This window comes from Octopus sinensis, linkage group LG17 (assembly GCF_006345805.1).
Source record: "Octopus sinensis linkage group LG17, ASM634580v1, whole genome shotgun sequence".
NCBI lineage: Eukaryota > Metazoa > Mollusca > Cephalopoda > Octopoda > Octopodidae > Octopus > Octopus sinensis.
Genome location: NC_043013.1, coordinates 8,944,193 through 8,957,629, shown reverse-complemented (window position 1 = coordinate 8,957,629; position 13,437 = coordinate 8,944,193). Strand labels below are relative to the sequence as shown.

At 41.6% G+C, this 13,437-nt stretch overlaps 1 protein-coding gene across 1 annotated transcript in view; it reads right to left on the bottom strand.

Moving 5' to 3' along the window:
- LOC115221036 (putative malate dehydrogenase 1B) overlaps positions 1-13,437 on the bottom strand; it is a 46,940-nt gene that overhangs the window by 9,674 nt on the left and 23,829 nt on the right. Inside the window, exon 2 of the mRNA XM_036510331.1 lies at positions 2,252-2,364. Coding sequence (XP_036366224.1) covers positions 2,252-2,362 — 111 coding nt within the window. The 5' untranslated portion in view covers positions 2,363-2,364. The remainder of the gene's footprint in view (positions 1-2,251; positions 2,365-13,437) is intronic.

Here is a 13,437-nt window from a genome sequence, read left to right as displayed (position 1 = left end):
GAATCGATCCTAGTCTTTATTATTTTCATTTTAAGCCAGGTACTTATTTCATTGGTCTCCTTTTGCTGAACTGCTAAGATATGGGGACATAGACACCAACACTGGCTGTCGGGTGATGGTGGGGGCAAACATAGACTCAAAGACATGCACACACGCACACACACACACACACACACACACACACGTATACTCATACAGAGGCAAGGACTGAGACCATTTGGCATTATGCTGTGCCTTGGGTGTTGGGCTTTTGTCATTATGCCAAGCTTGAGAAGAAGACCCACCAAGCCAAGTAAAACCACAGGCGTGGTAGATACTGGTGTCACACAAACTGCACCAGTGTCAGTAGAACGTATAAAGCACCCATTACACTCTTAGAGTGGTTGGCATTAGGAAGGGCATCCAGCCATAGAAACCATGCCAAAACAGATTGGAGTTTGGTGTAGCCTTCCATCTTACTAGCCCAGGTTAAGCCATCCAGCCCATACCAGCATGGATAATGGATGTTAAATGATGATGATGATGATATGCTGAGACCCCCTTCGGTCATGACTGACCATGGGATTGCACCTAGAAAGTTACCCTCTGAGGTACAAGTCTGTGCAAAGGTTGTTTATGGAAGACCGGCAGTCGCCCATGCATAATGGTCTCCCCTCTGCATGCCACCAGTGTTATCCAAAGGAAAGGCAAAGGCCGATACAGCTTGGCATCAGTGACATTGTAAATCATTTCTACAGTTGAGTGAACTGGAGCAACATGAAATAAAGTGTCTTGCTCAAGAACACAACATGCAGCCCGGTCCAGGATTCAAACTCACAACCTCACAATCGTAAGATCAACGCTCTAACCACTGAACCATGTGCATTCACAGATGATAATGATGATGATGATATATATATATATATATATATATATATATATAAATATGTGTTTGTTTTGTGTGTGTGTATATATATATATATATCTATATCTATATATATATTAATATGTGTGTGTTTGTGTGTGTGTGTGTATATATATATATATATATATATATATATATATATATTAATATTGGCCTGCTTGCTTAGCCAGTGGGGTGGCGTCACTTGAAGGCTAAAACCATGCGAAGCGCATTGTGACCAGCGATGTGTAGCAAAATCTGATAGCCTGGTCAGTCACGGTGATCACGGTGATATATTAATATGGTTAGTCCACAAAACTCAGTAAGGAGCACAGAACCAGTTTTCCAGTTTGTGTGGTCTGCAACATCCAAAAGTGGTCAATGCCAGAGCTCTCTGGTTGGCTCCCATGCTGGTGGCATGTAAAAAGCACCATCCAACATGGTCGATGCCAGGTCCACCTGACTGGCTCCTGACATGCTGGTGGCATGTAAAAAATATCCACTCACTCTCAGAGTGATTGGCATTAGGAAGGACATCAGCTGTAGAAACATTGCAAAATCAGATCGGAGCCTGATGCAGCCAATGGCTTCCCAGACATCAGTCAAGCCATCCAACCCATGCCAGCATGGAAAACAGACGTTAAACGATGATGATGATGATGACGATGATGATGATGATGATATATTCCTTACTGGATTACTCATTTTTGCCAGCTGAGTGGACTGGGGCAACGTGAAATAAAGTGATTTGTCTCAAAGAATACAATGCATTGTCCGATCCATGAATGAAAGCCATGAACTCATGATCAGAACTCCAACACCCTAACCACTAAGCCATACACCTCTACTACACACACACACACATATTGTAAGGTGAGCTGGCAGAATCATTAGCACGCCAGACAAAATGCATAGCGGTATTTTGTCTGTCTTTATGTTCTGAGTTCAAATTCCACCGAGATCGACTTTGCCTTTCATCCTTTTGGGGGGTTGACTGAATAAATACTCGTTATGTACTAGGGTTGATGTAATCAACATAATTCCTTTGTCTGGTCATGTTGGTCCCCTCTATGTTTAGACCCCTGTGGGTAATAAATATATATATATATATAGTTATCTGTATGCCCCCCCACACACACATATGCATACATACATATATAAAACAAAAAGGGAAGCACACACTACACTCTCGGAGTGGTTGGCGTTAGGAAGGGCATCGAACTGTAGAAACTCTGCCAGACAAAGATTGGAGCCAGGTGCAGCCATCTGGTTCGCCAGCCCTCAGTCAAAATCATCCAACCCATGCTAGCATGGAAAGCGGACGTTTAAACGATGATGATGATATTTATAAAAAGAAATATAACTAACCGGCCATTCTGCAGTTGTTTTCACAATCTTGTGAATTTTGAAATCTGGAAGATTACGTGCGAGTTTGTCCCCAAGCAGCTCTGCTCGGACATAGTAAGGGCAGTCTTGCATTCCTTTGAGAAAAAGAGACGAAAAGAAAAAAATGTTATGAACAATGGTGAGAACTGTTTTGCATTCCATTTAAGATAAACACATATTATTATGAATAAGAAATATTAAAGGGAATATGGTGCATACAGAGAATATTATATTGGGTTGTCTGGAAAGTTTGTGCTGATTTGTAGTAGCTTACCTTTCGACTTATTTTAGAACATGGTTGAGTCCATAAAATAGGATTTGACTACACCTCCATTTAGAGCACAGTTTAAGCTATCTTTTCGTGGAAGAAGGTTTATGTTCCTATAACCTGTGTTAATTCTGTAACCCTTTAAAATGGAAGATAAAAAAGTTCATTTTCGGCACTTGATGCTTTGGGAACCAAACAAAAATTGCTGCAGCTCGGCTGGGATGTGTTACCCCACCCTCCATATTCACCAGATATTGCTCCTTCGGACTTCCACTTATTCAGGTCTCTGCAGAATAGTCTTAATGGTAAAAATTTCTATTCCTCGGATGACATAAAAAGATACCTTGATGAATTCTTTGCCATGAAACCACCTCAATTCTGGGAAGAGGGTATTTTTAAGTTAAAGGAAAGATGGAGACACATTGTGCTACAAAATGGTTCATATTTGGTTGATTAAAAATGTAATGGCAAGTATTTATTGACCTTTTTCTTTCTTTTAAAAATCGGCATGAACTTTCCGGACAACCCAATAGTTACATATTACATTCATGCTAGAAACAATGAAGTTTTAAATAATTAAAAAGATTGCTTTGGTACAATGGCAGAACATCTGTCATGATAACAGGAGATGAAGGTTTGCGTCCCATGAGCCACCGTCAATATTTTCTATCCACAAGGATTTTAAACTAATATTTAGAGGCTATTATTTATAGCCTTATCTGCTTTGAGACCCACCCTTCCTAAAAAAGAATTATATTTTTGTTTATTCAAGACGTATTCCACTACAGTATGACATGATATGAGTAGTTTCATGGGAAAGCTCTGTATCAGCGCTTCGTTTTGATAACCGTTTATAGTAAACTTATATAGTACCCCTACAAACAGGGTAAATGCATCTATTACTCCATTGATTGGATAAATGGTGAACAACTTTAACCCTCTAGCATTCAGATTACTTATTTAATACTTATTTATTCATATTTCAGAAAGGTTCAAATTCAGGATATACAAGATCCAAATTTTGAATGAAGTGCAAAAGTTCGTATTACCATAACAAATACTTCTGCAGGTTACAGAGAAATTTATAGAGAGTGAAAAAAGGCTTCTTCTAAGCAAACAACTCTATATTTGGGTTTTAAGCAGAAATCTACAAGTCCGTCTACGAGTGCTTGTGAATCGGCGATCGGGTCTACAAGTGATGGTGTGCGCGAGTCAAGTGCGAGTAAAAGTGATTCAGAAAACGATTATAATAATATTTCTTTTATTATAAATGATCTCGACATTCTTTTCACTTTACATAAAATATTCTTTACATTTACGGAGATGTATTTGCATAGCAAGTGACTTGATCTGAGATCGTGTGCTAAAACAAAAAAACAATTGCAGCTTGGAAGATATTTGTAAGCCATCCAAGAACACACAAAAACCGTTAATTTAATTTTCATTTGTGTCAAAGTATTTTCTTCGTCTTGAAAACCACGACCTGTTTGTTCACTGACAAAACTTGGGGCTTATTGCCATTTATTGACGAGTATTATATATTTTATAGAGAAAATATTTTTCTGGGAACGAATTACGGTTTATAACATTGCTACTATGGAAAATTATTGCTCTGCTTTTCGAGTTTTTGTTTTAGGAGCGGTTTCCGAGTACAAATTAACTCGTATATCGAGGCCTTACTATATTTAAAAATTATTCTTTGCATAATTTTGTAGGAAAAGCAATTAAAGGGAAACAACTCTTGTCAACCTGTTCCTGCTCTTAAGAGATTCGCAATATTAATTTTTGGCTTCGTTCTAACAATTCTTCAACTTTCTTTAGATGTGTTTGGTTAGTGGAGACAAAATTAAATTTCTTTACACTAATCAAGTCGGGAAAATTAAGAAAAAAAAAAAGAAAAGAGAAATTAAGAATTATGAGGGAAAATAACACGCTTGATAATAATAATAATATATTCCTAATATTCGTTTCAAAATTTAGCACAAGGCCAATAATTTATGATGAGTGAATAAGTCGAATACATCGACCTCAGTACATGACTGGTACCTATTTTATCGACCCTGAAAGGAATAAAAGGCAAAGTCGACCTTGGCGAAATTTGAACTCAGAACGTAAAAACGAACGAAATGCCGCTAAGTATTTTGTCCGGCGTGCAAACGATTTTGTTAGCTCGCCCGCTTTTAAATATACGCCAGACAAAATGATTAACAGTATTTCGTCTGTCTTTATGTTCCGAGTTCAAATTCCACCGAGGATGACTTTGCTTTTCATCCCTTCGGGGTCGCTAAAATAAGTACCAGTTGAGTACTGGAGTCAGTGTAATAGAAAACTAATAAGAAGAGTACAGTAGGCGGTGGAAAAAGCCAGCTTCTATTTATGGCTGAAGCGGGAAGACCGAAAATGGCTTGAAAGTCATAACATGCCGGCAGGAAATAACATCACTAGGTGAGAGAAGCTGACACTGAATCAGCTTCGCTGAATGACAGGTGACGGTCGTTTAGAGAATGTGTGGGCTAAGACTACGCGCCTTCACTAGTCAGTTAAGGTGAGACAGTATCACGTGACAAATTGCTGGGGCTGCAAGCTGGAGACTGGCGGCGGGTGTTTAAAGGGGAAAATTTGACAAGTTTGGCACTCGCTGACGAAACATCGAAGAGGCCAGGAAACGAAAGAAAGGAGACACATCCGAAAGGGGCCGGGCCCCTCCACGTCAAAACAGTAGAGGAGTAGGGGCCGAAACCGGACGTGGTTCCTCCTGATGATGTCTTGAGCTAACTGGATCCTATAAAGGAGCTGTTGTGGTAGCAGACAATGAAACACGGTTGTAATTCCCCCCACAAACACACACTTCCCACAAAATGTACACACGCACCAACACACATAGCATACACCCCTTCAAAATATATACACACACCAACTCACATAGCACCCCACCCCAAATAATATACACACAGACCAACTCACATAGCACACACTCCCACATAATACACACACACACGCAAACAATATAGAAACACAGCAACACACATACCATAAACACCTCCACAAAATATACACATTAACCAACAAACAGAGCATACACACTCACATAATATGCACACAACGGACGCACATAGCATGCACACACACAAACTGTACACGCATACCAATACACATAACAAACATACACACCTAAAATACATACACACCAACAAACAGAGCATATAATCTCATATAATATGCACACGTAGCACCCCCCACCCACACACAATATGCACACAGACCAACATACATTCATACAGCCCCTCATGATATGATGGAAGTCTGTTGGGGTTTGACAGTGACATCAGTGACGCCAGAGGTGAGAGCGGAACCCAAAGGCGGACGCGCAGACGTGGCCACATGTTGGGCAGGTAACAGCAGAAGTAGGATTGGAGATCCTCTCTTTTCGGGCTTGTCGCTTCTGGTCCAGGCTCTTGAGGCGCTTTTCCTCGAGCAGCCTAACACCCTTTTGGACAGCTGGACGCCAGGTGCTGCGGTCAGAGGCAAGCGATTCTTAGCCACGAGCTGAAATGCCGCAGGCCTCGAGGGAAGTTTTCAGACTGTCCTTGTATCGCCCCAGTGGCCTTCCAGGGTTTCTTACTCCAGAAGCCAGCTCAGAGAAGAAGATCATCTTTGGTAGATGCGCATCGTCCATTCGGACTATATGTCCGACCCACCGGAGTTGGGCCTTCATGATGTGGGCTTCGATACCGGGCATTTAGGCTCTGCAAAGCACCTCAGTGTTGGAGACTCTGTCCTCCCAGGAAATTCACATGATTCGTCGCAAGCAGCAGAGATGGAACTAGTCAAGTACTCGCATTTGCCTCCTATATAGCATCCATGTCCCACAGCCGTAGAGCAGAGAGGTGATGACGACTGCCGTATAGACTGCCAGCTTGGTGGAAAGTCTAACGCTTCGTTCGGCCCACACACATGTCCAAAGTCTGCCAAACGAAGCTCCTGCTTTTGCAAGCCTCATGGAGACATGTTTGTCCATGCTGCAGCTTGAGGACAGACAGCTTCCCAGGTATGTAAAGCTCTCCACGTTGTTCAGGGTTGTGCCCTCAATCTAATCTGAGACTGAGGAGGTGTCATGCCAGGTGCAGGCTGAAGCATCATTTCAGTGTTTCGCAGGCTAATGGTCAGTCCGAAGGCTTTTGCTGCTTCTGCGAGACAAGTGTCAAGTTCTTGCAGCAGGTCTGGTTCATTCAATGCTGCAAGCGCACAATCGTCTGCAAACAGGAAGTCTCTCACTACGGCGCCCAGGACTTTGGTTTTTGCCTTCAGACGTCTGAGGTCAAAGAATCGGCCGTCACATCTGTAGCGAATAGTGACACCAGCATCAGACTTTGATAGGGCGCGGAAGAGCATGGCTCTCGAGTGCTACAGGTACCATGTAGCCCAGTACCACACGTTCCATGGTCGGGTCGTCGGCGACTAAACTGCCAACTCCACCAGGCTTGCTTGGTAAGGTCGGTGCTTGTTGAACACCCTACGGGACAAAAAAGTAAGACCTGTAAAAGAGTGGAGGAACTACAACGTAGTCAACGGCCATTCAACTATGTGTGTTTGTGGGGTGTTTGTGTGTGTGTTGAATTTTGAACTCCCTGTGTGTATGTATTGTATATACTGAGTTCTTTCTTTTTTAAATTGTATATATCGTTTAGGCAGTGGGCAGGTCCTTCTGGTCCTGTACGGGTAGTGAGACGTTCCCGCTCTCCAAGAGTCTCCTGCTGCCTTGCGGGTAGGTTTTTTTGGTTAATCAAAGGCTAGGGAGTAAACCGTATCCAAAGCCGAAGTGGAGCCCCTAAGGCGGTTAGGTAATGAAGTCCATCATCTCCAGCAGCGCCTGCAGTCCAGTCGTGGCTAGGATGTATCGTCCTGTGTCCCTCCTGGCTAGATCAGCTGGACCGAGAGGGGGGTGGGGTGGGCTTGCGCAACTCAAGGCCTCCACAGTTCCCTTACCCAGGATTCAGTGACTCCACCTCCTCTACTTCTTCTTCTTCCAAGTCCTGAGGCGATGGGCGCGTGGTGGTTGTGGCAGGTGCAGGATAGCGCTGGGAGCTGCTAGCCATGTACCTACACTCGGGTTGTCGTTCTGCAACCTACTGGGGCAAGGGCATAGTTCGGCAGCCACTCTGACGACGGAGCAGCCCTCTTCAGGGATATCACTGCTTGCCCCCTTAGGGGGAAGGGTCTAGAAAAGGTGACCTAAAGAAAGCTTGCCCCATCTCATCCTGCCAGCATACCGCCGCTAACTGGTCATATACCACTCGGTCGAAACATGAAAGAAATACGAAAGATGAATCCAAAATCTTCCCGCCCGAAAAGTACTTTATGTGTTGGAGCCTGGAGCATCAGGACACACATGGACAACCAAAACTGTGACAGACCAGAACGTCGAACAGCACTTGTGGGTTGTGAACTGCAGATATACAGCATTGATGTTGCTGCCCTCAGCGAGACACGCCTCGCCGTCACGGGGGAGATCACCGAGGCTGGGGCTAGATACACTTTCTTTTGGTCAAGGAAAGCAGCGGATGAACGCAGGGAAGTAAGAGTTGGCTTTTCCATTCGCACCGCCCTCGTCAAGAACATGGAATCCCTCTCAAGAGGAATCAGCGATCGCCTGATGGTGATGAGAACTCCTCTCCAAGGCAAGATGCACCTGACACTCATCAGTGCTTAAGCTCCAACTGCGACCTACACTCTGGAGCAGAGAGAATTGTTCTATCAGAACCTCACCAAAGTGCTACGGTCAGTTCCTAAAGAATAGCAAACTGCTGATACTCGGGGACTTCAATGCCCGTGTAACGTCAACATCTTCAGCTGAGAATATATCTTTAAGTGCAAGACGGATTTTACCAATTACTTTCAGGTTTTGGTTAGAGTTGTGAATTTGCGTGAGAGTGTCACGCTCATTCATACCAGTTTCTTTAATTTTCAGCCATTCTATCAGGATTTCATTGCTTAGATCCTCTAGTTCAGTTGGGGCAATTTCTGTGCGACTTTCTTCATCTATTTGATTTTCATCTGCCTTGGTGTTTATGCTTGGTTCAGAGAGTATTTCACTTTGCTTATAAGTTACATTGACTCTTATTATCATTACCGCATTTTCATCAGACCTGGGTTAGTCTGTAATTATTTCCACAGTAGTATCTTCTTTACCTGCATCTTCGTTTCTTCTGACGTTGGCAAGGTTGTTACTATATAAGATCTTACTTCAAGATGCTCCTCTCTTCAGTTTAGGTAGGTTTGTTCAGTATTAGATTTATCTCCCAATGACCATTTTTCATTCTTTTTCTTTTGGTTATTTGATGACGAGCTTGGATGGCCATTTGATGGAATATTCCGGTTGTGGGGCACTTCGAGCTCCTGCGTCATGGAAAGATTTGAACCAGTATCTGATTTTTCACACCCAGTCTGGTCCCTCACTGGCGTGCGCGGCTCATGTTGGCTCTGGTGACGAACGATCCGGTGTGTATATTGCTTTGTTATCTTTGAGGCATGATGCGTTTGGACGTTAATATTAAGGTAGGATCTGTTTGTTTTGCGTTAACATTTTGAGACAACATGTTCTCTGAATGAAAGCATTGCTCGTAACATCGCTTTTAAAGGCAAACAGATCTGTATTCGTCTGTATGTTTTCGTTGTTGTTGACAGATTTATCTCCGGGCATAGTTTCGTTGCAGTTATTTAAAACTTATGAATTATTCACTCTGTGTTAGTTCGAAGAAAATTGTATGTTGTTATAGTTTTGTTTCGTTTGCGACACGTGCTGTCATATACTTGTATGTGTGTCCTGTAAATTTCACGTAGTTGTGTAAACATTGGGTGTATGTGTAGTCCTATGGGTATTAATATATGAATGTATAGACATTCGAGTGTATGCATAATTAAATCAATTTATGAATTTACTGTTTTCTTCCACTTATATTTTATAATTTGTGAAGTTTTCGACGTTGATTTCGCACGTGTCTTTCGCACATCTTTCACTGAGACATCGTACATGGGAGAAACTGTTTTCCTATGGCAGTAAAATTTCGTTTTTTGGGATTATTTTCGTTATAATGCCGTTTCCTGCAAGTCTTCCGCGGGTTCCTTTTTCCTATTACACTGGTGTTATTAGATTAGATTTGTATTTGTATGGAGAGTCCGGTGTAACACGCCCATATTGTTATTCAGCGCGGAGCTGACATCTTCTTCTTCTTCTTCTTCTTCTTCTTCTTCTTCTTCTTCTTCTTCTTCTTCTTCTTCTTCTTCTTCTTCTTCTTCTTCTTCTTCTTCTTCTTCTTCTTCTTCTTCTTCTTCTTCTTCTTCTTCTTCTTCTTCTTCTTCTTCTTCTTCTTCCTAGTCAAGAGGAAGAGCGCGATGCGACTGCAGTCGATATTTTATTGGTTGAACGATATTTCGACAGATAGCTTGTCTTTGTCGAGTTCAGAATGAAAAGTGATAAGATTTCAGAATTATAGAAACTAGCTGAACCACCGCCCTCCAGTCGGTCGATTCAGTTACTTACATATCTACACTCCTGTTTGTAGTTTGAAAGTAAAATGTGAAACCTACTATAATTTTCTTATAGAATTTCCTAATAGACAACTTTGTCAGTGTATATTCCATTCATACCCTTATACTTTGAGTCCAAAGCCAATATATGCTCATTGTTCCCAGAACCGATCGTGCTGTTGGCAACATAGCACTGGCCATGGATGAACATAGGTGTTGGCGGGTAAATTCCAACAGTTTCTTAAGTCTGACCTTGGGATTTGTCCTTTCAAAAGCCAGTTTCAGAGGAAACTGCTTCCTGGAAAATGAGAACGGATAGTCTTCAGTGGTGGTCAGTGGAATTCGTGGTATCATTATTCGGATTCCAGCATGTGTCCCATCGGCCACATCTGCTTCAATAAGGTGGTTGTGCAAATTCACGACCATATATCTTGTTCCGTTACAGTGACCTCTTGCTGGATCAAGGTTTCTGAGCAGCATAATTGAAGAGTGCTTCTTCAAAACCAAAATGTATGGTGGAAATCCTGATGAGTTGAGATCATTGATCAGTTCCGGCGGGAACTCAGTCTCGTTTTCGTATAAAGTATCACAGCTTTGATAAGTTCTACTATATCTTTGTAGTAGTTTTGACATGACAACATTATTACTTTTTCAGCAGCCTTGTTTGTAGGAATAATGATGGCTCTGCTGCTTATCCATAGACCCTCTCTATATTTATCCTCAATAGCCCTGAAGACCACTTCACAAAGATCCTGTAGCTTTGTAGAGTCAATCAAATGCGGTGGGGCTATAGATATTTTGTATTCACAACTTTCTTTATTGAGAGAAAATGTTCTATTCCCCAGCTGGTCAAGATAGGGTGCGAAAGTAGTGTCAACACCGCAAGAATTTCGGACTCTCATATTGACAGACAACTGAAAGCTTTGGACATGGTTCCAAATGTATGACTGTTTTAATATGGCATGAACAATCTGGACTCTGTAACCTCTTTGCACCAAGCGCAAGATCTGCTTCCATTCTCCAGAAAACAAAACAGTCAGACCGCCAAACAGCTTATCTGGTTGTTGTCAAACTTCTCTAGGACTGCGATCAACACAATCATAGACATGCCTCTGGCCCATTGTAACCTCGTCAATTACCTCTGGAATCACTTATTTTCATATGGCACATAAATTCTTCTGTAATTCGCAATGGAATACTGCATCTGGATTTGAACTCTAGCTTTATCTAGTGTGATGCTGCTACTCTTAAGTAGATCCCATCTTTTCAAGGTTGCTTTGGCACATTTTTCTAAGCCAAATTTCATATTTATTTGTTTGGTAAATCCATGTACTGTCTGTAGTATTGATTCCAGGTGTTTATCATTTGTAGTCTACAGTTTTAGGTCATCCATACATAAGAGGCGGCTGATTGCTTTGCCGTAACAGTCGTATCCGCTTTCAGTTCTGTCAGATAAAGGTGTCAGTGTGAAACATATAAGGAGTGGAGAGAGCGTGTCTCCCTGGAATATTCCTCTTCTAATGGGGATGGCTTTGGTTTTTATGAATCCCTCTTTTGTTTGGAGCTGTAGCAAGGTCTGCCATTTATTTATGGAATGTGTTATACATTTTATGATTATTAGTGCCACCTTGTTCATGGCTAGTGTTTCTAGGATCCATGTGTGGGGAATGCTATCAAACACCTTTCGGTAGTACAACCTGTTATATGGTCGGGTTGTCGGCAACTAAACCGGTAACCCCACAATGGCTTGCTTGGTGAGGTGGGTATTTGGTGGATGCCCTGCGGGACAGAAAATAAGACATGTCAAAGGGCGGAGGAACTACAGCGTAGTCAACGGCCATTCAACAACGTATGTTTGTGGATGTGCGTGTGGAGTGTTTAAGTTTGTGTGTATGTGTTGTAAATATTGCATTTAAAACCTGTGTGCCTATCTGTATATACTGTATATATTGTATTTCAAGCTGTTTGTGTGCATATTGTATATTGTGTTTTACATTGTATATATTGTATGTCAATTTTATTCTTAATTTTATTTATTTTATTTTTCTTATCTTAGTCTTTTTTAAATAAATAGATGAGGGTTGGATAGGATTCCTCTGCTTACGCAAGTCGTGGCGAAGGTAGTCTATCTCGGAGAAAGTAACTCTGAATTTAAATACTTCACTGCTGTCTTGTAGTTAGCCTTTGGCTGAGCAAAGACTCGGAGAAGAACACTTGGATATAAAATATGCGACTGCAAATGCACCCAATGATCTCGACTTATTATTCTTGTTGGATCATGCATTGTAGTTTAGAGAGTGGGAATGGTTGCTGTGCAACACTCTTCCTCGTTTTAAAATGTGTCAGGCACAGGTATTGCTGGAGAGGAAAAGGAAATGAACATCTTGTATGTACATGGTTGACCACCAAAACTTAAAAAGGCACAACTAAACAATGAAAGTTCATATTGATACTGAAGCAAATGACAAAAAGGGCTCTGGAACATTTTGTTTTGTGGTTTGGCCCGGCAGGTGTCCCAGGGCACGACAACCTGGATCTGGTCGTCATCTTGCAACTGTGAGTAAATTCAGGTTAAGATGCAAGCCTTTGAATATAGGATGTTGGAATGTTCGAATGTTAGACAATGATTGTCTGAAATCTCGTCCGGAGAGGAGATCCGCGCTTGTTGAAAAAGAGTTACAGCGACATGAATGTTGTAGAGTTAGCCGAAACAAAAATTCATGGAAAGTGGGATTTGGTAGAGAAATCTGCTGTGTATCATTTATTTTGGAGCAGTAGAGAGGAGACCTATAAGACAGAATCAAGAGTGGGATTTACTATCAAAACCACTTTGGTTTCAAACCTTGAGGAACTACCATGTGATAATTCTGATCGTTTGATGTCTTCAACACCTCCATTAAGAAAAGGTCGCTATGCAACACTCATTACTGCATATGCTTCAACTATATCTTATATAGATCCCTTCAGTGCAATCTTCAAAAGCTATTTGAAAGACTATTGCAAAATACATAGCAAATAATGCAGGAGCAGGAATATCACCTTGTTTTACACCATTTTATAGAGAAACTGGATCTGATAAGGTACCTCCAACATTAGCTCTCACTTCTGTCTTGTCATGAAATTGTCTAAGCATTCTTACAAATTTTTCAGGGCATCCTAGCCTTTTCAGGATCTCCCAAAGTGCAATTCCATTGATAGAATCAAACGCTTTTGTTAGATCATTGAAAATCTGGTATACGTCCATATCCTGTTCGATGTACTTCTCTTGCTAAAAATATCATATCCATAGTACTCCTTCTATCCCTAAACTCACATTGCGATTCTGGTAGAACCTCATCAGCAATGTGCAGAAACAATCTGTCCAGCATTACTC